The following is a 23,364-nucleotide window of genomic DNA, read 5'->3' on the forward strand; positions in this document are numbered from 1 at the left end:
GAAGCCTGGAGAGCGAGAGGGGTCCGTGCGCACCGACCCCTCTCGCTCTCCAGGCTTCAGGAAGCTATCCCAAGTCTTGCAAGCCCGGCGGGATGTCCCGCGGGCTCGCAAGGCTTGCGGGCAGCAGCCTGCACCCAAAAGCTGGGGACAGCGGGGAGGCGCAGAGCCGCCACCCCGCTATTCCCCGACCTGATCTGGAGGCTGGCGGGGGGAGAAGCAAGCCTGCTTCTCCCCCCCCCAGCCCCACAACCTCCAGATCAGGTCGTGGAATAGCGGGATGGCGGCGCTCCGCCATCCCGCTATTCCCCGACCTGATCTGGAGGCTGGGGGTGGGAGGAGCAAGCCTGCTTCTCCCCCCCCCAGCCCCACAACCTCCAGATCAGGTCGGGGAATAGCGGGATGGCGGCGCTCCGCCATCCCGCTATTCCCCGACCTGATCTGGAGGCTGGGGGTGGGAGGAGCAAGCCTGCTTCTCCCCCCCCCCCAGCCCCACAACCTCCAGATCAGGTCGGGGAATAGCGGGATGGCGGCGCTCCGCCATCCCGCTATTCCCCGACCTGATCTGGAGGCTGGGGGTGGGAGAAGCAAGCCTGCTTCTCCCCCCCACCAGCCCCACAACCTCCAGGCTTCAGGAGAGCCCCACCGCCAGCCCCACAAGCTCGGGGGACAGCGGGAGAGGCGCAGCGCGCCCTTCCCGCTGTCCCCCGACTTGTCTAGAAGGCTGGCGGGGGGAGAAGCCTGCTCCTCCCCGTCGCCAGCCCCGCAAACTCGGGAGACAGCGGCAGGGGCGCAGCGCGCCCTTCCCGCTGTCCCCCGACTTGGTTAGAAGGCTGGCCCAGCCCCGCAAACTCGGGGGACAGCGGGAGAGGCGCAGCGCGCCATCCCGCTGTCTCCCGACATGGTTTGGAGGCTGGCGGAAGGCTTCCTCCTCCCCCAGCCCCGCAAGCTCCCAGAGCGATGCCAAAGCTGCGCGCAGCTTCGGCATGGCTCTGGGTCCCGTTCTGGGGGAGGGGGAAGCTCGGGCTTCCCCGCCCCAGCCCCGCGCCTGGCGGGGGGGGGAATAATTTTTTTTGCCTTTATTTCCCCCCCCCCAAATCTAGGTGCGTCCTATGGACCGGTGCGTCCAATAGTCCGAAAAATACGGTATATTTCAGATTTTTTTGGAAAACCCATTGTTGCCTTAGGCTTTACTGTGGAAACCTGACCAACAGCAACCCAGTAACTGAAGCTTCCCCTTTCACTGGGCTGCCAACAGGATTTGGGGGGGGGGCACATACTTTATGTGGATTGGGCCCTCTGTTGTGCTCGCTAAAGAAGACTTTATGTCATGTGCAATTTTGTACCCTCGTTTGCAGGTGGGGTGGAGTGCCCCAAAATAAATATGGAGTCACACAACTCGACAGAATGCCAGCCAGTGAAACTTTCCCTATAATTGTTTCATACTAGAAAAGGCTTGCCCTGTTTAATTTCTGCCTGCTTCATATCTGTTAAAGGCACTGCACACTTCTGTCCTCCAGTGCCACATCTAAACCATTCAAAGAACTCAAGTTTCATGGGCTGTAAACATCATATTTCATCAGCCAAACTTAGGGTGGCGATACTACATTCAGTGCAAGACCAGGCATAGCATTTCAGATGGAGGGGGGTCAAAAGTGAATTGAGATCTACTACAGTTCTTTTCAAACGGGACGCGGGTGGTGCTGTGGGTTAAACCACCAAGCCTAGGGCTTGCCGATCAGAAGGTCGGCGGTTTGATTCCCCACGACGGGGTGAGCTCCCGTTGCTCTGTCCCTGCTCCTGCCAACCTAGCAGTTCGAAAGCACGTCAGAGTGCAAGTAGATAAATAGGTACCGCTCCGGCGGGAAGCTAAACGCTGTTTCCGTGCGCTGCTCTGGTTCGCCAGAAGCAGCTTAGTCATGCTGGCCACATGACCTGGAAGCTGTACGCCGGCTCCCTTGGCCAGTAAAGCGAGATGAGCGCCAAAACCCCAGAGTCGGCCACGACTGGACCTAACGGTCAGGGGTCTCTTTACCTTTACAGTTCTTTTCAGATGCTCGTGCCTGAATCAATTCAAAGTATAAATGGTTAAAAAGCAAGCACTGTATTCATTTCTTGTGGCTATTTATTAATATAACAATTGTGGCATTTTTTTCCTTGTGAACATGGCAGCATCTCTGGATCTAGAAATGCATCTTGAAGTTCATTTATGTTTCCATAGTAGACACAGAAATTTGCATGCTGATGCTGTAGAGTCTTGCATAAAAGTCTTTGGGCAACACAGTTTTTTTTCAATGAGTAAAACCTTGTTTACCAGGCAAAAATGTTCCTCATTAACCAGGCCTTTGGCTAATTGACGTCCAATGCCCTTTTTGTTTTTATCTTGATTTTGTATTTTGTGTTTTTATATTGTGATTTTATCTTGTGAACCACCCTGACACCTGCGGGTATAGGACAGTATACTACTACTACTACTACTACTACTACTACTACTAATAGCATTTCACTCATTCCAGAAGAGTTTTTGCATCTCTAGGGGTAGACTATATGCCATGGGTAGGCAAACTAGGGGCCAGATCCGGCCGGATCACCTTCTAAATCTGGCCCACGGACGGTCCGGGAATCAGTGTGTTTTTACATGAGTAGAATGTGTCCTTTTATTAAAAATGCATCTCTGGGTTATTTGTGGGGCATAGGAATTTGTTCATTTTTTGTTTTCCCCCCAAAATAACACAAGCCCCTCACAAGGTCTGAGGGACAGTTGACCGGCCCCCTGCTGAAAAAGTTTGCTGACCCCTGCTATATGCTTTGTGTGTGGAAGGTCCCATAATCAGTCTCCATAGAACTGTGGAAGATCCCACCTGATCCCTGGAAAGCCACTTCTGCTTCTTGTAGACAAGGCAGTACAGTGGTGCCCCGCAAGACGAAATTAATTCGTTCCGCAAGTTTTGTCGTCTAGCGAATTTTTCGTCTTGCGAATTATTATTTAGACAAAGGAAACAAAGTCGCGAGACGTTTTCGTCTTGCGAAGCAAGCCCATAGGGAAATTCGTCTTGCGAGGCAACTCGCAAATGGAAAAACCTTTCGTCTAGCGAGTTTTTTGTCTTGCGAGGCATTCGTCTTGTGAGGTACCACTGTACTGACCCAGGTGGGCCCGTGTTCCTCCTTGCTCTAAAGCAGTTCCCATAGGTGTTGCGAACATGTTAATTTCAGGGGCCCGCAAATGTTTCTAAAACATCATGGTTGCATGCCCAGCAGGGGTTTATCTCCGCAGATGGTCTTAGACTCCTTTTCGCACAATGCCTGTGTGTTGACGCTGTTGTTGTAACTCAGCCGTACAAATACACAGTGTTCCAACTTCTTTTTAAAAAGCTGCACCACAGAACCAGTTTATATCTGATCCCGAAGAAACTAGTTTTGTCAGTCTCTTCCAGTTTCCCTCTCTCTGTCTGATTTTTTTTTTTTTTTTTTTAGGTGGTGGTTATATTTTCAGCCAGTGGCAAGATCTTAACTGCTGGGTGTGTGCTGGTGTGTGCTAGTGGACGTAGGCGTGCTTGCTCTGCTCCTCTGCTTATCCAGGGCCGTGAAAAAGTGTTGGTTTATGGCTGACTAATTAAACAAGGCAGGGAGATAAAGGGAATTTGACCTAGGTTAAGGTTGGTGGATGTGGCTAGTGGGGGGGGGGGTAGGGCCTTGGAGAGTAATTTAACCTTCTCCTCTCCTTCAGCAAACATGTAGGTCCCTTTGCAGAGGTGGCAAAAGTGAAAAAAAGCCTTAGCTCTGAACTTAACCTCCCTCCTCCCCCCCAATCTCTGGAAACTGGGTGCCAATCGCTCTTTAGTTGCTTAAATGTATTGGAATTCGGCTATGTGCATCCCATTAAAAACTGCTAAGCCATGAAGATTGCTGCTGAAGTTATTCTGGGAGTTAAAGTTCTTCACTTCCGTACAGTTTGCATGGCTTCCTCCTTAGCAAGGGGGGATCGAATGGCTGCTGATACTTATGGCTTTACATGCAACGGGGGTTGTGCAGTGGTACCTCAGGTTACAGACGCTTCAGGTTACAGACGCTTCAGGTTACAGACTCCGCTAACCCAGAAATAGTACCTCGGCTTAAGAACTTTGCTTCAGGATGAGAACAGAAATCGTGCTCTGGCGGCGCAGCAGCAGCAGGAGGCCCCATTAGCTAAAGTGGTGCTTCAGGTTAAGAACAGCTTCAGGTTAAGAACGGACCTCCAGAACGAATTAAGTTCTTAACCTGAGGTACCACTGTAATTGAGTTGAGGCTGCAGATTGACCTCCCCAGTGAGGTGGGCCCTTTTCGAGAGGGTGCAAAACCTGGAAAGGGGAGATTTTTGTTTGACCATTTAATGAAGTCTTTTTGTCCCTGCTGTGTAGTGTTAACATTTTGCTGGATTTCCTCAAAAGATAGTTGGAATGGCGCCTTGTACTCCTCATTCCGGCAACTCCTGCAGCCAAACTGGTGCCAAACGCACTGCTCTGCTTTCCTTTGGACCCCATGAGCGAGGCTGGGGGGGGGGTCTTGTCATCTGGGCAGGCCAAGACCTCCAGACACACTGCCCAGGCTTGCACCCTGGGGAAGTCATTTCAGTGCTGCTAACGCAGCAGTTTGACTTCACCCCCAGAGGCGCACTCCGTTGTCTCTCAAGACAGACAGATGCCAACAACAACAATATGTTCTCATTGCACAGCAAGAAAATTGTTTTACAGTATGTCAAAAATATCTCTTTAAGTCAAAGAATAATAAAATGCAACAAGTAAGATGAGTGAGGCGGAGTAAAAATATTCCAAATTAATTATTTTTACCTTATGTTCTGGGAGGATCGCTATTGGCTAACCCATATTCACCAGGCACCAAGTACAGTGGTAGCTCGGTTTAAGAACAGTCCTGTTTACGAACGATTCGGTTTATGAACTGGAAGCAGTGTCCCGGTTTGCAAACTTTACCTCGGTCTAAGAACGGAATCCGCACGGTGGAAGGACACCGGTGGCGGAAGGCCTCATTAGGGAAAGCGCACCTTGGTTTAAGAACGGTTTTGGTTTAAGAATGGACTTCCGGAGTGGATTAAATTCGTAAACCGAGGTACCACTGTAATGGCAGAAGTACTCTAGCTCCAAGGAGAAAAAGGTGGGATAGAAATGCAACAACAGCAGCTACCTTTTCAATAGGGAATCCTCTAGCTGCCTTTTTCTGACCAGACTTGCTTCTTCATTTGAATCAAAAATAGGAAGGACCTCACTGAGCATTTATTTACAGTGGTACCTCGGGTTACATGCACTTCAGGTTACAGACGCCGCTAACCGAGAAATAGTACCTCGGGTTAAGAACTTTGCTTCAGGATGAGAACAGAAATCGTGCTCCAGCGGCTCAGCGACAGCAGTTTCAGGTTAAGAACATAAAATTTATACAGTGGTACCTCGGGTTAAGTACTTAATTCGTTCTGGAGGTCCGTTCTTAACCTGAAACTGTTCTTAACCTGAAGCACCACTTTAGCTAATGGGGCCTCCTGCTGCTGCCGCGCCGCTGGAGCACGATTTCTGTTCTCATCCTGAAGCAAAGTTCCTAACCTGAAGCACTATTTCTGGGTTAGCGGAGTCTGTAACCTGAAGCGTCTGTAACCTGAAGCGTATGTAACCCGAGGTACCACTGTATATGGCTTGACTATAGACAAAAATGAAAATGGTATTCTAGCCCACGCTCTACCCATGGCAATCTTGTCTGTCTGAGCAAGAGATATACTACATCCCAGTTTCCAGAATCAACTTTTTCAGTGGTGGTTAGACTTTTGCTCCTTCTCCCGTCATCCCCATTAATGGTTTTAATTCCAGCCTACTTTTTCTGCAGTAGAAACTGTGTGTCTCCTTCTTTTGGTGGAAAACTTGAAGAATTTCTCCCCTTTTAATGAATGGAACTTCAGAGTCAATGCTGGGGTAAATCTCATCAGGATTGCAAAGCACACTGAATGTGTCAAAGGAATTCAGTGATTGGGATATTTCCAGCATCACCTGGAGACCGAAAATATTATTGCATTTCTTTTGGTTAATCTTTTTTTTTTAAAACAAATCCATTTTATAATGTAGTTTATTGCATTTTCTGACCCATCAGCACCTGGAGTCAGGAGGAATTTTCCTTCACACTGGCCGTTGCCTGGGTGTCTTGCTGTCCTCTTCCCAGGCTCTGGCAATCTACATTTTCATCAGCCTCCGGGCATTTCTGATACGATTCTCTCCTGCTCCTTTTGTGGAATTCCTATGAGGGCTGGGCTCCTCCAAAAGTGGAGAGTGGAGGGATCTGATTTTGCCTGGAACTTTAATCTTAAATCACATAGGGAAACCTGGGCTACAGGGTGGATCCTGATCTTCCCCTAACCCAGACCCACTTTTGATATGTGGGTGGGTCTGTCCACCTGCCAGTCACCTGACATCGCCATGACACTGGGCGCCTCCACTTCAAAGGGAAGAATATGCTCAAGATCAGGCACAGGCAAACTCGGCCCTCCAGCTGTTTTGGGACTACAACTCCCATCATCCCTAGCTAACAGGACCAGTGGTCAGGGATGATGGGAGTTGTAGTCCCAAAACATCTGGAGGGCTGAGTTTGCCTATGCCTCCTCAAGGCGGACTGAAGAGGAAAACAGTGCTCCTTTGCAATAGTGCTGTAAACAAGATCAGCTCTAGAATGATAGATTTGTAGGGTTGGAAGGGTACCCCAAGAGCCATCTAGTCCAACCCCCTGCAGTGCAGGAATCACAGCTGTTCACATGTTCATAGAATCATAGAATAGAATCATAGAATCATAGAGTTGGAAGAGACCACAAGGGCCATCGAGTCCAACCCCCTGCCAAGCAGGAAACACCATCAGAGCACTCCTGACATATGGTTGTCAAGCCTCCGCTTAAAGACCTCCAAAGAAGGAGACTCCACCACACTCCTTGGCAGCAAATTCCACTGTCGAACAGCTCTTACTGTCAGGAAGTTCTTCCTAATGTTTAGGTGGAATCTTCTTTCTTGTAGTTTGGATCCATTGCTCCGTGTCCGCTTCTCTGGAGCAGCAGAAAACAACCTTTCTCCCTCCTCTATATGACATCCTTTTATATATTTGAACATGGCTATCATATCACCCCTTAACCTCCTCTTCTCCAGGCTAAACATGCCCAGCTCCCTTAGCCGTTCCTCATAAGGCATCATTTCCAGACCTTTGACCATTTTGGTTGCCCTCCTCTGGACACGTTCCAGTTTGTCAGTGTCCTTCTTGAACTGTGGTGCCCAGAACTGGACACAGTACTCCAGGTGAGGTCTGACCAGAGCAGAATACAGTGGCACTATTACTTCCCTTGATCTAGATGCTATACTCCTCTTGATGCAGCCCAGAATTGCATTGGCTTTTTTAGCTGCCGCGTCACACTGTTGACTCATGTCAAGTTTGTGGTCAACCAAGACTCCTAGGCCCTTTTCGCATGTACTGCTCTCAAGCCAGGTGTCCCCCATCTTGTATTTGTGCCTCTCATTTTTTTTGCCCAAGTGCAATACTTTACATTTCTCCCTGTTAAAGTTCATCTTGTTTGTTTTGGCCCAGTTCTCTAATCTGTCAAGGTCGTTTTGAAGTGTGATCCTGTCCTCTGGGGTGTTAGCCACCCCTCCCAGTTTGGTGTCATCTGCAAATTTTATCAGGATGCCCTTGAGTCCATCATCCAGGTCGTTGATAAAGATGTTGAATAAGACCGGGCCCAAGACAGAACCCTGTGGCACCCCACTAGTCACTCTTCTCCAGGATGAAGAGGAACCATTGATGAGCACCCTTTGGGTTCGGTCAGCCAGCCAGTTACAAATCCACTGAGTGGTAGCATAGTCAAGACCGCATTTTACCGGCTTCTTTACAAGAATATCATGGGGCACCTTGTCAAATGCCTTGCTGAAAGTTGCTGAACTCTGATTTCCATTGGCCCCAGCCAGCATGGCCAGTGGTCGGGGATTATGGGAACTGTAGTCCAGCAAGATCCATCCCTGCTTCTAGTGCACAGGCAGGCAGAAGAGCCCGGGAAACGGAAACCAGCCCACCTTCCACAAAGGCAGCAAATAAATGCTGTGTTTCTGAAGCATGGGTGTGGATTGAGTGCTAGTTAGTTCTTCTCATAAAGACCCACATAAGCATGTTTCCAAAGCAAGTCTTGTGCTCTGTTGGGGTCAGCCAGCGGTGGGACTTGAGGGCAAACGTACCCAGAGCTCTTCTGTGGAGCTCCAGCAGGCCAGATTCCCTCATGGATCCTCTTCCAATCGACTGGGATGGGCCGGAGGGACGGGAGAAGGGAGGACACCCCTTTCCGATCCTGGATTGCTTTGTTACATTAGGGCACCCCTCCAGAATGATGCGCAGAAACATCGGGGAGCATGTGGCGGCGGAAGGGTTATAAGAGAGGTGGGCTGGGCACGCAAACAGATAATAGACTTGTCTTTGTCTCTCTCCCTCATGCTTCATATGTTGATCTTGTGGCGGGAGTGGCCGAAGGCTTCCTTTCACTTCCAGATACAATTCTGTCTTTGTTTAGACAGCAAATGTGGGGAACGCCATGCAAATGGTGTGAAATTGCTAATACACTCCTTAAGGGGTAGTGGTGTGGTTCCTTCCTGGCTTTTCCCACAGTACAAAGGGGCCCCCAAGCGATGTTTTCCCTTTGCCATTTGTCTGGGTCAACAGGGGGCCAGTAGAGCAAGTTTCATTGGGCCCAAATGGTGGTCACATGACCAGAGATTCTGTGTGTGTGAACGGGTTCAAGAGGAGTGCTGCAGGCATGGGCAGCACCAGGTGGGTCTCGCTGAAGCCCCTGGGCAAGTAACATTGTGGGGGTTGCACACAGCTAGTATTTTTAGTTTGTGGCTAATCGTTATTTATTTATTCATTGCATTTATATCCCGCTTCCTTCTCCCAAAAGCTCAAGAGTGGCGCACATGGCTCTCGCCCTCCTCCTTTAATCCCCACAACAACCCTGTGAGGTAGGTTAGGCTGAGAGGCAGTGTGAACGGCCCAGCGTCACCCGGTGAGAGCTTCATGGCCGACAGGGGATTTGAACCCTGGTCAACCATGTCCCAAGGGATGCGAGTGGCGCTGTGGGTTAAACCACAGAGCCTAGGACTTGCCGATCAGAAGGTCGGCGGTTCGAATCCCTGCGACGGGGTGAGCTCCCGTTGCACGGTCCCTGCTCCTGCCAACCTAGCAGTTTGAAAGCACGTCAAAAGTGCAAGTAGATAAATAGGTACCACTCCAGCGGGAAGGTAAACGGCGTTTCCGTGCGCTGCTCTGGTTCCGCATGACCCGGAAGCTGTACGCCGGCTCCCTCGGCCAATAAAGCGAGATGAGCGCCACAACCCCAGAGTCGGCCACGACTGGACCTAACGGTCAGGGGTCCCTTTACCTTTACCTTTACAACCATGTCCTAGTTCAACACACGAACCACTACCATGCTAGCTAATTTCTCTTTGATCCTGGGCGCTCATGTCTCATTCATGTAAACAGGTTATTTTAATTGCAAGGTGCTGAGAGAGGTGTTGGCTATGTTTGAAGGACAGGTAGAAAACGTTAGAAATGGCAATTTGCTGAGTTGTGGTCAGCTTGTGTCTTTTGCTGCTTTGAGGCTTTCCATTTATTTAAAGTGACTGACAGATACAATAAATAATATTCCCTCCGTTGCCCAGCTCTGGGGGAAAATGAAGTTACCTGCAGTTGTCTTCTGCAACCCCACCGCCCCCAACTCTAGGCTGCTTAGAGTACAGTGGTACCTCGCAAGACAAAAAACTCGCAAGACGAAAGGGTTTTTGGTTTTTTGAGCTGCTTCGCAAGACGATTTTCCCTATGGGCTTGCTTCGCAAGACGGAAACGTCTTGCAAGTTTCTTTCCTTTTTCTTAACACCGTTAATACAGTTGCGACTTGACTTCGAGGAGCAACTCATAGAACGCGGTGTGGTAGCCTTTTTTGAGGTTTTTGAAGACTTTGGTGATTTTTGAAGCTTTTCCAAAACTTTCCCGACACCGTGCTTCGCAAGACGAAAAAAATCGCAAGACGACAAAACTCGCGGAACGAATTAATTTCGTCTTGCGAGGCACCACTGTATTAGGAAAGCCTAAGAATGCTCCTTTGACTCCGGTTGCAAGACCCACATCCCAGTTCTGGTGCATGCAGAAGGCCCCATGTCTAATCCAGAGCATGCTCCGTCCAAGAGGTACTTGGTGAGCAGAACTGGGAAGTTCTCCCTCCATTTGGGATCATGGAGATCTGACAGTTCAGGCCTAGTGCATTTGTGGACAGCAGCTTCATGTAAGGTCCCCATTGCAAATGTAGGCATATGTTTCCCTTTCTGTTCTGCCCAAGAGCCAAAGCTCCCTGGTCGGCTCACAGGACAGAGGTTAAAACCGTAAAATGCAAGAACGTGTAATGTTAGATCTAAAAGTAAAACGGGCACAGAAGTAAAATCCAGCAATACTGCGAGGTTACCTTCCTTGCTCTTTGAGTAACTGCATTTATCGGGCTCTACACTGCAGTAATCAGTAACCACTACCAAAGAAGAAACTCCCCTTAATCCTCCTGCAGTAATTGTTCCCTGTTCGCTTCTGGGCTTCCCTTTTTGCACTCCGTACTGGGAGCGGCTGCTCCACAGCTGTGGAGCCGCACAGGGACACTCTCTCTCTCTCTCTCTCTCTCTCTCTCTCTCTGTGTGTGTGTGTGTGTGTGTTGGGCTGGGGAATGCTTCTGGCCAGCAGGACAATAGTCACTGGTCACTGTCAGCAGGAAACTTCTGCAGCAAGTCTTCCCAACCTGGAGTCCTCCTGATGTTCTGCACTCTCGACTCCCATTGGTCCCAGCTGGCTGGTGAAGATGGGAGCTGCAGTCCAAACCATCTGGAGGGCACCAAGTTGGGGAAGGCTGTTTTTAAAAGGAGGTAGGAGCTGATGCGGTATGTTGACAACAGGCAGGTGCCTTCGCTATACTCTTTTCCCTATGTGCCAGCAGTTCCCATTTCAGGGCCCCGCCTCCTTGGTTCCATAAACTCCTCCCCAGGGCCCCTTACTACCCTACTGTATAAAAAAATATTATGCATGACCCACTAAGAAAGATAATGACACAAAAAAATTCAAGATGCAGACAATTAATTGCACATTTGTTAAAAATCCTATTAAAACTGCTTAGTTTAATTAATTCAACGCAGTTGATTCAGTGATGCCAACTTTTCAAAGTCTGATAATCTACTTCAGTACCCCCCCCCCCCGCTTTTTAGCAATCCCCCCCGCCTGTAATTTCACTGCCCCCAAGGGCACTGTGCTATGCCAGTGCTAGTGATTTTAAGAAAAAGGGCAAAGGTGGTCGTGTTCTGTTGAATTGAGGGTGAGATACAGAAAGGGACATGTGCTCAACCCAAACACATTTTTGCCACATCAGGGCTGAGCGGAGCCTGGAAGCTAGTAAAAAAGTAAAGGGACCCCTGACCATTAGGTCCAGTCGTGGCCGACTCTGGGGCTGCGGCGCTCATCTCACTTTTTGGCCGAGGGAGCCGGTGTACAGCTTCCGGGTCATGTGGCCAGCATGACTAAGCCGCTTCTGGTGAACCAGAGCAGCGCACGGAAACGCCGTTTACCTTCCCGCCGGAGGTATTTATCTACTTGCACTTTGACGTGCTTTCGAACTGCTAGGTTGGCAGGAGCAGGGACCGAGCAACGGGAGCTCACCCCGTTGCCTGGATTCGAACCACCGACCTTCTTATCGGCGCTGTGGTTTAACCCACAGCGCCAGCTAGTAGGGATGCATTATTTTTGCGAGGCACAAAACGGATCACGTAGCCCCTTGGTGTTGAAGGTGAGTTCTGGGCCTGGAAAACACTTCTTTAAGGTGTGTGCAAGAGGCTTCTGAGCTCTTTGGTGGTCTCTGGGAGTGGCCCTTGAGACGGCCTGGCAGGGTTTGTGCTTCCAAGCAGCAGATGTAAGGAAACTTCCACCCAGCCAATGGACTGAGGAGAAGGGAGGGGTCACCAGCCATTTAATTGAACAGAGGATGGGCCAAAAAGTCATAAACAGGAGCTTAGTCTTGGTTACTCCCATTTTGACGCTGCAGCCTGTGGAGGAGCGCCGAGCAAAGCAAGATGAAGTCTCACGAGGAGGAATGGGATTGTAAGTCTGGCTGCATCTTCACTGCTTTGTTCAGCACATTGAGAGCCCTTTTTTTGCTGGGTTTGTCCAGATCTCTCGGTAGCGAAACTTCTCTGCAATCCTCTTTGTAGTTTCTTCTTCCTTAGCTGTGACTAAACGCGGCCACCCGCCTGGAAATTCTTGAGCTGTGCTCCCATAATCATTACCAGGGAAAGGAAGGAGGGTGTGCATCTTTCTCGGGTGGCTCAGATGCTGTATCTCTTAGAAGTTGCAACCGGCGTGGTCTGGAGTTTGTCAGCTCTTTTTGCCTGGTGAAGATCTGTGTTCGGCCGAAAGCTGGTATAGTATTCCTCTTTGTGGTCTTGCTGTCGGCCTGCAGTTGGGCAGCTTTGGCACTTCTTAGAGCCTAAGGTTGCAATCCTAACTCCGCTTACCTGAGAATAAGCCCCATTGAATTCAGTAGGACTTAGTTCTTAGTAGACCTTGTGAAGATTGTGCTGTTTGTTGAAGAGACACTACTCCTCTGTTGCGGTTCAGAGATAGCACTGTTTCTTGTTTTCTGGGACAATTTAAGGCATCAAATTCTTCACACCACCAGTTAAAGAGGAGAGCAGAAGTGAAGATGGGAATTGGCTTTGGCTGAGAGTTAGCTGCACAGTGGGCTGTCTTAGCTCTTGGGCTGTGCTGGATGGAAGGAGTGTTGGAGAGACGTGGCTTTGTAAGGGAAGCGCTTTATGATTCTGGTGGTTTTCAGGGTGTGGAAAAAGCAGAATGCCACAGAAGAAGCACAAGGGACCTAAGAAGTGCAAGCTCAGCCCTCGGAGATCGAGTTGGTGCTGTCTTCAAAGCAGCTTTTGCAAGCCTTCTGCTGTTTAGTGGCTGTTCCTGCTGTAATGTGTCATTGGAAACTGGACGGCGGCTGCACAGAAATAGGAGGAGGAAGTGGTTACTGACTCCACTTGGAAGGCTTTTATCCCATATGCATTCTTTAATTTAGCAACCCAGGAAGCAAAATGGCTATAGCGCACAAAAAGGCATCTTTTAACAAGACTCATCCACTCCCCTGTTCTTTCATATTTCTCTGTGAGAATATATGGTTGCCAGCCTGCTGGCCGTTCTAGCGCATACATTGATATTTGTTGGAGGGCAGCAAATTTCAGGGGTCACTAATATGTCTGGGGATGATTCAGTAGCCAGAGGTGAGACTTTCCAGTTAAGAAATTGAGGATTAGGATAGGTCTTCCCCACCCCAGTAGAAGCCGAGGAAATTATGCCGGTTTAACTTAATTTGCTAATTGGCTTAATTTGCACCTTTTCTTCTAGCACAACTTGGCTGTTCTGTTGGTGAAGATTTCTGAATTTTCATTCTCCGGCAGAGTGTTTGTTCGCCCCCATCTGCATCTAATTTTGCAGGAGATCCGCTTGAGGTGGGGGAGAGATATAGTGAGCCAGGTCTCCCTCACCATCCTTTCAAAGTGGAGGGTGCCCTCTAGGCCTATTGCCACCGCCACCCCTTTGCAACAGGGAGTGTGAAACAACTGGTGCTATTTCAGGATCTCTGGAATTGGCTCTGGGATCAGCAGTTGCCAATCTGGAATGTTCAGGACGTTTCTAGGGATCAGCCCCAAATGTCTAGCATTTGTTCCTGTACAAGACTGCTGACACCTTTGGTGCTCGCATCAAAAGGCTTGGGCGAGCCAAGGACATGGGCCTCCTCCAGACCTGTGGATGGGTGGTGCCCGTCTGGCAACCTGGACAGATTATGGGCAGGCCCCAAACAAACATCCTCCTAATGAAATTGTTATTGTTTGTTAATATGGATTAAGTGCTCATATTCTTGCTCTGATTAGCAATATCCTCAAGACTGCCAATTACAGGATATTGGCAATTCGGGTATGCTTGCTTCCGGGTAGCAAGGTGAGGTTGTTGGTTCTGCAGAGCAAGAGGTACATGAAATTATATCTTATCTGGCCAGCTAATAAAGCATTGCAAGCTGTTGATTCCAAGGGGTGTTTCTTCAGCTGTGCAGGAAGTTGGAAGAACCATCTCTTTGGGTTGGAAAGTTTGCCGGCCGCCTTGAACTTTGATGAAGATCTGTTCTTCACCCCAGCCCTGTATAATCAGGAGATAGTAAATCAGCACGATGCCCAGCGTGGTAGCCTTTTGGTCTTGCTGCAGTTCCTGCTGCCTCCTATTACAGTGGTACCTCGACTTACGTGCCCCTCTTCTTACTTATCCTTTGGGATACGCACGAGGCAAACCCGGAAATATATTTCTGGGTTTCGCCATGCACACATGCGCAGAAGCGCTCTATCGCACTGTGCGTAGAACAGGCATCTTGGGTTGCAGAAACCTTGGGATCCGACCAGAGCTCTGGAACGGATCCCGTCCACAACTGGAGGTACCACTTTATGCTTAATTCTCCAATGCAGGAATTCACAGGCCTGTTCCCTTTACCCAAGTTCCAAGAAGGTACAGGAGGAGGAGGAGGAGTACTCTTGTGCTCAGATCCTGCTTGCAAGTTTCCCACAGGCATCTGGTTGGCCACTGTGAGAACAGGATGCTGGACTTGATGGGCCATTGGCCTGATCCAGCCGGCTCTTCTGATGCTCAGCTAGCCATATGCCCTCTATTTAACTTGTCAAGGAAAGGGCTATCTACACAGAGGCTCACTTCAGACACAAGGGCAAGACATGGTTTGTCCTTAGGAAAACGAGCCACTTCTTCCTTTGCGGGAAAGTTTTGCTGCAGACTTAAAATCAGAACCTTTGGGTGCCCTCCCCTTGTTCATGACTGAAAGGGAAAGAGGGACCATGAGAAGCAGTCCCCCGTGAATTGGTCTAATCCCCTTTTTAACTTGTCCAAGTGAAGAAGTGCTTTACAGTCATATCTCAGGTTGAAGCTGCTTCAGGTTGAGCACTTTCGGGTTGCGCTCCGTGGCAAGTAACGGAACGCGTTACTTCCGGGTTGCGCCGCTCGCACATGCACAGACAGTCGAAATGCCATCATGCGCAGAAGCAGCAAATCGCAACCCGCAGATGCGCAGATGTGGGTTGCGTTTACTTCAGGATGCGAACTGAACTCCGGAACGGATCCCGTTTGTATCCAGAGGTACTACTGTATTTTGTCTGCCCTGAATCTTTCAGTATTCAGTTTCATTGGATGACCCTGTTTGGTTTTAATATTATGTCCCCGCTCCAAATGTTGTGACCTTTCCTCAGATGGGCGTTGCTTCGCCCCCTTGATCATTTTGGTTGCCCTTTTCTGAATCTTTTCCAGCTCCACAACTTCCCTTTTGAGGTCTGGCAACCAGAACAAAAACACATTACTCCGTGTGGTTGCACCAAAAATTTGTAGAACGCCATCATGCTATTGGCAGTTTTACCCCAGCAATTCTGCATGTGAATTCTTTTAAGAGATCTCAGGTAGACGTCATCTGGACCCGTGATTAGTTCGTTTCTAATTTGCCAGGCTGTGACTGAGAAACATGCTTTGCAGGTATGGCACAGGTACGTTACGTGGCGGCTGCGACGTACCTTAATTGGCTTAAGGGGTGACATCCCTGCAGCCAATTGGATCCAGCAGTGCATCTGGGGTCGTGGCATATCTCCAGCCCCGCCAAGGAAGCCTGAGGTTTCTCTTGAAGGATCCGCTAAGGGGATCAAAGGCTTCTGCAAACTTTTGTAGGTCACCAGTTCAGATCCAGAGCAGGTCCGCCAGATGGTTCCTGCGTGAATCGCAAAGTGGCTGGCTCAGAACTGTTCCCACTGGCTAGATGCCAGTGTGTTGCCACTGGCAACCTGGGCACCGGAGTCACAGAGGTGGCAGTGCCAGGTCACTCCTGATCCTTCCCAGCTTTGGGATCAGGCACTCTGCCAAACTTGCCCTGCTCGTTTCAACCGCATTTCCACACTGACCCTGCAGAAGATCCCACCTTGACCTGTTCAGTGTGTCAAACCCTGGCTCTCTGTTTGAAAGATGGTTTTCCTGTCTCAGGCCACTCAACACAAAATGGAAGGAAGCGGGGAGAGGTTGTGTTTATCCTGCGTTATACTGGCTGGAGTCTTGTGCTTATGTACCCAAAACCACAATGCCCACATTGTGAGAGAAGTGCCTGCGGACTTGTAGGTAACCCCAAGGTATAAAGGTAAAGGTAAAGGGACCCCTGACCATTACGTCCAGTCGTGACAGACTCTGGGGTTGCGGCGCTCATCTCGCTTTACTGGCCGAGGGAGCTGGCATACAGCTTCTGGGTCATGTGGCCAGCAGGACTAAGCCGCTTCTGGCGAGCCAGAGCAGCACACGGAAACGGCGTTTACCTTCCTGCCAGAGCGGTACCTATTTATCTACTTGCACTTCGTGCTTTCGAACTGCGAGGTTGGCAGGAGCAGGGACTGAGCAACGGGAGCTCACCCCGTCACGGGGATTCGAACTGCTGATCAGCAAGTCCTAGGCTCTGTGGTTTAACCCACAGCGCCACCTGCGTCCCTAACCCCAAAGTATACACAAGTACAAAAAGCCTACAGAGAAAAATTAATTTATAGGAGTGGTACTCAAAACGACCCTCATAACTCAAGTGGCACAGGATGTTGAGAGATTGATAAGGGAATGACCAGACAACTGCATGGTGGACAGCTGGGGGCTAAAATGCAGTGGTATAGAGGGTGCATATGTTTCGTATGGATAGAAAGAGCCATTGGTTACTTCCTGGTTCACACTGAGAAGCTGTTTCTCAGCGTCCCCAAGGAGCTTCCCATAGACTTCACTGGAGAAATTAAAAGAATGCAATATATCTTGAATTGGACGCAAGTGCGTTCCTCCCTAAATAAATAATGGAGGATAGACTGGAGTGGCTGGAGCCCTGAATAGAGGCATTCCATACTGCAATATTTTGTTGTAAGGTCCCAATGGTTTTAAAAATCATTTACATCCTGCCTTTTGGCCTCAGAAATTAAAAACACTTTTCATTCTTAAAATTGCCTGGTCATGCTGCTTCTATTTCAAGACAGCACCAGTTTTCTTCCTGGAATTTTGGCTGCAGTTTTATCTGTTTTTGCCACAGCACATGGTTTGAGGCGACTTTGACAGAGAGGTGCCTGCAGGTCAAGCCCTCTGGCCTTTAAAATCTCGGTTGGGGTGAGAGAGGAGGGATCTTTGTACGTGCAAGGGGCATGAACTCCAGATCCGTGTTTTGTGGATTAGAGATTTGAATCCATTTTCTGCCTTGTACCCCTTCACAGTCAACTCGCGCACTAGCAGAACTTCGGTGAAATCTTTCGCAGCAATCTTGAGATGCCTTTGTGCTCAGTTTTGCCAAAGGATCAGACTTCCTCTTACTTCCCCACCCTCCTTTGTGATACGAAAATCTGACCCGCTTCTGTGCATTCGCTTTGTACTTGATAGCGAAATGTCAACCAGGGCAGATCATTCATGCTTTGGTTTTTGTTCTGCTCCATGCTTTTATTTTGGTCGAGCGGTGTTGTAAAAAGTGATCTGGGAAGGTCAGGAGTTAACACTTTCTGCCCTGCAGAATTTCACACACACACACACACACACACACACACACACACACACACACGGTGCCTGAGAAATCTGATAAGGGGGTTGCCTCAGTGCCCTCATAAACCAGAAATCAAAGTGATGTTAAGAATCAGAGTGCATGTTTAGTAGATGGAGAGAGAAACCAGCCGTGTTTCACGTTTACAGTGCATCTTAATAATGGGTCAGTCCAGGGTAGAGAGATTGTTCAAGGAACAGGGTTCCCACTGCAAATCCCTCCGGAGCTTGGAGGGTTAGAACACCAGTTTTCTATAAGGTTACTTTGGCCAGCATGTGCAATTATTCAGGAGAGAGAAAAGGAAGTCCTTCTTCACAAAGCACATTGTTAATCTATGGAACTCGCTGCCCCAGGAGGCAGTGATGGCTACCGACTTGGATGGATTTAAAAGAGAATTGGGACATCTAGTTTTCTGCTGTAAGAACAGGATGCTAGACTCAATGGGCTGCTGGCCTTGGCCCAGCAGGATCTTCTTATGATGTTATTTATTTTGTTTGTTTATTTATATATATAAATATATATATATGCATAATATATATATCTATCTCAAAGTGATTTACAGCAACAAAACATAAAACCATACAATAAGAACCATAAAAAGGTTAAGATCAGACATCAAATAACCATTGTGGAAGGATACATTCTTAATTGCCTGCATAGGCCTGGCAGAATAGAAATGTTTTCAGCAGGCGTTCAAAAGTTGGCACAGAAGGCTCCTGATGAGTGTCTAGTGCAGCCTTTCTCAAGCTGTGGGTCCCCAGAAGTTGTTGAACTACAACTCCCATGACCCCTAGCTAGCAAGGCCAGAGCTCAGGGATGATGGGAGATGTAGTCCAACAACATCTGAGGACCCACAGGTTGAGAACCGCTGGTCTAGTGGCAGAGAGTTGCACAGGACTGGGCCAGTGATACCAAAGGCTTGGTTTCTTGCTGTCAAACGAGCCTCACCAGTGGCACTGCTGGAGATGATCTTGGCTACTGAGCTGAAATATAAGGGTTCAGGTGGTGCCTGAGGCTCGGTAGTTGGTAGACAGCCACTGTTTTAACAGTGGAGTCGCATGTTCTCAACCAGAAGCTCTCAACAGCAGCCTAGCCGCCGCATCCTGCATGATCCAGGGCCCTGTCGGAAACCTGGCCGCTTAAGACCTGAACTCTGGTGATGCTTCTTGCTTCCCTGGATGGAGAAAAAAATCACATGTTGCTGCACCCACTTTTGCCCCTGATCTCCCTTGTTCTGGCAACCCACAAGGTGGCTTGATTTAGTATCAAAAGAAGTGTGACCCAGAATAGGAAGGCACTTACCGTATTTTTTCGCTCTATTAAGACGCACTTTCCCCCTTCTAAAAAGTAAGGGGAAATGTGTGTGCGTCTTATGGAGCAAATGCAGGCGGGAGGCTCTGCTCAGCGCTCCTTTTAAATAGCCGCGTGGAGCATGTGTGCGGCTCTTGGGGGCTTTTCCCCGAGGAGGGAGAAGGGCTGCCCTTCTCCCTCCTAGGGGAAAAGCCCCCAAGAGCCACACACACACTCCGCACGCTCTTTAAAGGGAGCGTGGCTTTTGGGGGAGCCTTCATCCCGCTGCCTGGGAGAGGCTGCGAGCAGCTATCCCCTAAGCCAGGACAGCAAGAGGCTATCCCAGAAGCCAGATCCCTCTTGCTGTTCTGGCTTCTGGGATTCAGAATATTTTTTTTCTTGTTTTCCTCCTCCAAAAACTAGGTGCGTCCTATGGTCTGGTGCGTCTTATAGAGCTAAAAATACAGTAATAGCTCCCGCAGCCCCTTCTGGTCGGTGGCATTAAGTCTGGATCTCCGTTGAGGTTGAGGTTGAGGCTGCCTGGTTGAAGGGAAGGCAGTGAATGATCAGCAGGTGAGATACCAGGAATACGTAACCATTTTGACCGCTTCAGCCATCTTCTTTGTACTGATTCCGAGTGATCTTCAGTCTGCCTTGAGCAAAATGTTTGCCTGTTCTCTTGTCCTGCCTTTGTCTTTCAAGGATGCTCCATCCTACGGATGTAAACTAGCCAGGCCTTTCCTTATTTACAGCAGCTCGGGAAGACCTGCTTAGATCTCCCTTGGTGCCAAAGCTTCCTTGCAGCCCAGGAAAATCCGATTTCCTCCGGTCTCTCTGTGGTGTCGCCCTCTGCTTTTTGGTCTAGTGCAGTACAGTCACACCCTGCGTGCATTTGTGTGATTTCAGCTGGGCGCGATTGAAGGCAGGCTGGTTGAAATGGCGTAAGTTAGATCCAAGCGAAAAAGCTCTTTTGTGTCAGGTCTGCTTGGGGTTACCTGGTGCAGAAGGAGCTTTTAAGCTCTCCACCTTGCTTGGGGAGCAAGATGCACTCAGCACGCGGGCTCTGGAACGCTGCTGTGAGGTCATTGTGTTTCCGTATGATCTCACATGAGGACCCCAGCCTCCTTGAGCTGGCACACTGAGCAAGCTTTGCCCCCCAAGCAAGTCAGAGAGCATAAAATCTCTTTTCACACTGGTTCCTCTTGGGTTACCTGTGCAAGCCACTCTTTTAAGCTCTCTGCATTTCTTGCTGAGAAGGCCCACTCAGCGCAGGGTCTCTGGGAGTGTGGGGATTTCTCTCTGCCCCTCATCCGCTAGCTGCAGGGCAACTCCAAGGATTTGGGTATACCCTAGGAACCAAACGCGGGTGGCGCTATGGGTTAAACCACAGAGTCTAGGACTTGCCGATCAGAAGGTCGACTGTTTGAATCCCCGCGACGGGGTGAGCTCCCATTTCTCAGTCCCTGCTCCTGCCAACCTAGCAGTTCGAAAGCACATCAAAGTGCAAGTAGATAAATAGGTACCGCTCCAGCGGAAAGGTAAATGGCGTTTCCGTGCGCTGCTCTAGTTCGCCAGAAGTGACTTAGTCATGCTGGCCACATGACCCGGAAGCTGTACGCCGGCTCCCTCGGCCAGTAAAGCGAGATGAGCGCCGCAACCCCAGAGTCAGTCACGACTGGACCTAACGGTCAGGGGTCCCTTTACCTTTACCTTAGGAACCAAACCCATGCATAAAGTGTGATCCTATTGTTCAGGAAAGGTTGTGACACGATGATCTCTTCATCATCGCTGATCAGAGTCTCTTGGAAGTGGTTTGGAACGCCTCCCTTGCCCTGGTTCAGGAGAGGGCCACTGTCATTGTGCAATAAGAACCGGGTGTGCCTGTGTGTTTGCGATTAAGCCGCCAGCCGGGATTGACATAGATCTGATCCCACAAAGTGCTGAGCGCTTCCGACTGCAGTCAGTTTTAGGAATGCTTCCCGGGGTCATCGAGGGCTCAGGTACCTGTGGGACAGATGAGTCAAAACAAAACTGTTTCTCTGAGCAGGAGGAGGCTCTCCCCAAGGATGCGCTGAGGCAGGGGTGTGCAGGCAAAAGCATGGCAGAAGCTGGGAAAGGACCGGGCTGGCATGTGGAGCAAAGAAGAAAAATCCTGCCCCACTTTCAGAATAGATTTGGCTTGCTGTGGGGAGTCTGGCAGTGGCCAGGCGGATGCCTCTGGAAGGGGCGGCTCTCAGAGTTCCTCAGGAGAACTAATATTATTATTATTACTATTATTATCATTATTATCACCATCATCATCATTATTACTATCATTATTATCATTATTATTACTATTATTATATGCCACACAGCTGCCCTGAGCGGCTTACAGCATATATAAAAACATAGTAAAACATCAAACATTAAAAACTTTCCAATACAGGGCTGCCTCCAGATGTCTTTTTAAAGTTGTGCAGTTCTTTATCTCCTTGATCCACATCCCCTCCCTATTCCTAGCATCCGGTGGCCAAGAGATATTTTAAGAAGCATGGGAATGTCATCAGGAGTCCTGTGGGTTTATTAAAGCACTACCTGTACACATTACCTGCTCTATTAAAGAGAGCTTCACTTATATCCATCCGATCCTTATCCTCGTGGCTAAAGTCTCATTTCAAAACACACTTTGTTTGTATGTCTCGTAAGTGGCTTTTGTATCTTCAAGTTCCCTCTGAGAATGTTTGATGTGCTGCTGTATTGATCTCCAAGGTTTCCCTGGGAGGAGGCTTTTTTTCCACCCTGTTTTATGTCAACAAAGGCAACCTGCAAATACTTTAAATAAATGAGATAAATAAAAATACTTCTGTCATGCCATGTGCTGGGCTGTTCCTTTGCTCTCATGTAGTTGTGTGTACTTTTTTTGGTTGTCTCCGCTTCCTCCAGGAGAGTAGATTCTCCAAATGTGTAAGGCTTTTGGTTTCATCGCTGGAGGAAGGTTTACAGCCAGCCAGCTCTGTAGTCCTTTGTAGCCAGAATTCAAGGGTTCCCAGAGTTGTGACTGGGAATAAGTTTGCACTGATTACGCTGCTAGCATCGGAAGCAGTGATCCTGCAAGGTGTGTTGCCCCGAATCTTACTGACCTCGTGGCTCTATTCTTTCTCGTGTGGAGGGGCTATAAATCAGTGCAGAGCACCTGTAGGCAATAGGTTTGGGGCTCAGTCCCTGGCAGAGCCTCCAGTTTAAAAGACCCGAGTAGCAGGTAATGGGGAAAAACCTCTCCCTTTCTCTGAGCGCAAGGCCCTGGAGAGCCATCTCCAGCTAGAGGAGAAAGTACAGAACTAGGTGGACAAACAGGCCAAACTGATAACAGCCGATTGGTTTTGCAGAACTTGAGCTTGGATGCCAATGGCTTGCTTTGCTTTTCTCTTTGTCAAGCGGCCTTAATCAGTTTCTTCATTGTGCAGCGACTGCAAAAGAAGAGAGAGCACATTAGAGTGTCCTGGGTCACGCCAATGGCCCATCTAGTCCAGCATCCTGTTCCGGCAGTGGCCTAATTAATGCCTGTGCGGAAACCAGCGAGCAGGATTCGGGCACAAGAGCACCCCTCCTCTCCTGTGGTTTCCAGCAACCTATCAGCCTTGAGCAAAGGAAGGGAATGACTGGGACGTTTTCCCACCTCCTGCAACAAGCCAGAGCTTCATTTGCTTGAGGGTTCTTGAGGCTCATCCTTTCCCCAGCCTGGTACCTTCCAGATGTTTGGGGCTACAGGCGCTGTACCGGCTGGGGCTGATGGGAGTTGTAGTCCAACATTTCTGAAGCCTGGTCCTAGGAGAGCATTTGAGTTCGGCACCCTTTTAGTTTGCTATATGTCTGTGAATGCCTGACCCATACGTAGGACGTTTCTGCAAAGCTGTTGCCCATTTTCGATTTCAAGCCAAAGCTTTATACTGACCCTTATATGCCCGTTTTCTTCTTTTCCTATGATTTCCTCTCGCTTTCTGTTTTTCTAAACTGCCTTCTGTGTTTCCTTTCAGGTCTGCTAGCCAACATCACCATGTTCAGCAAGAAGAAGAAGCGCATTGAGATCTCCGCCCCCTCCAACTTTGAGCACCGGGTCCACACGGGCTATGACCAGCAGGAACAGAAGTTCATAGGGCTGCCGAGGCAATGGCAGGGCATCATCGAGGAGTCGGCCAAGCGGCCGAAGCCGTTGGTGGATCCAGTGTGCATTACAGCCGTCCAGTCTGGCTCTCAGAAGGTAGATGGCACTAGCTTTGCTCTCGTGTGGGACCTGAACTTCATACAGTACATTGCTCTCGGAATGGGAATGTGCTTCTGAGCGGTGGCTTAGCGAGTAAGCCATAAAATGGCCAGCTGGTAGCTGCAGC

The 23,364-nt window shown here is 49.2% G+C and overlaps 1 protein-coding gene across 6 annotated transcripts in view; it reads left to right on the forward strand.

Moving 5' to 3' along the window:
- The window catches only part of PAK4 (p21 (RAC1) activated kinase 4), an 83,583-nt gene that overhangs the window by 38,761 nt on the left and 21,458 nt on the right, over positions 1-23,364 (forward strand). For 4 of the 6 annotated variants that reach the window (XM_077932398.1, XM_028741884.2, XM_028741883.2 and 1 more), the window contains one exon: positions 23,011-23,234. In XM_077932398.1, the coding sequence (XP_077788524.1) occupies positions 23,031-23,234 (204 nt within the window). In that variant the 5' untranslated portion in view covers positions 23,011-23,030. Of the gene's footprint in view, positions 1-11,895; positions 12,172-23,010; positions 23,235-23,364 lie in introns of those variants that run through there. The other 2 variants (XM_028741880.2, XM_077932399.1) reach the window with 2 other exon arrangements.

Source organism: Podarcis muralis, chromosome 7, assembly GCF_964188315.1.
Source record: "Podarcis muralis chromosome 7, rPodMur119.hap1.1, whole genome shotgun sequence".
NCBI lineage: Eukaryota > Metazoa > Chordata > Lepidosauria > Squamata > Lacertidae > Podarcis > Podarcis muralis.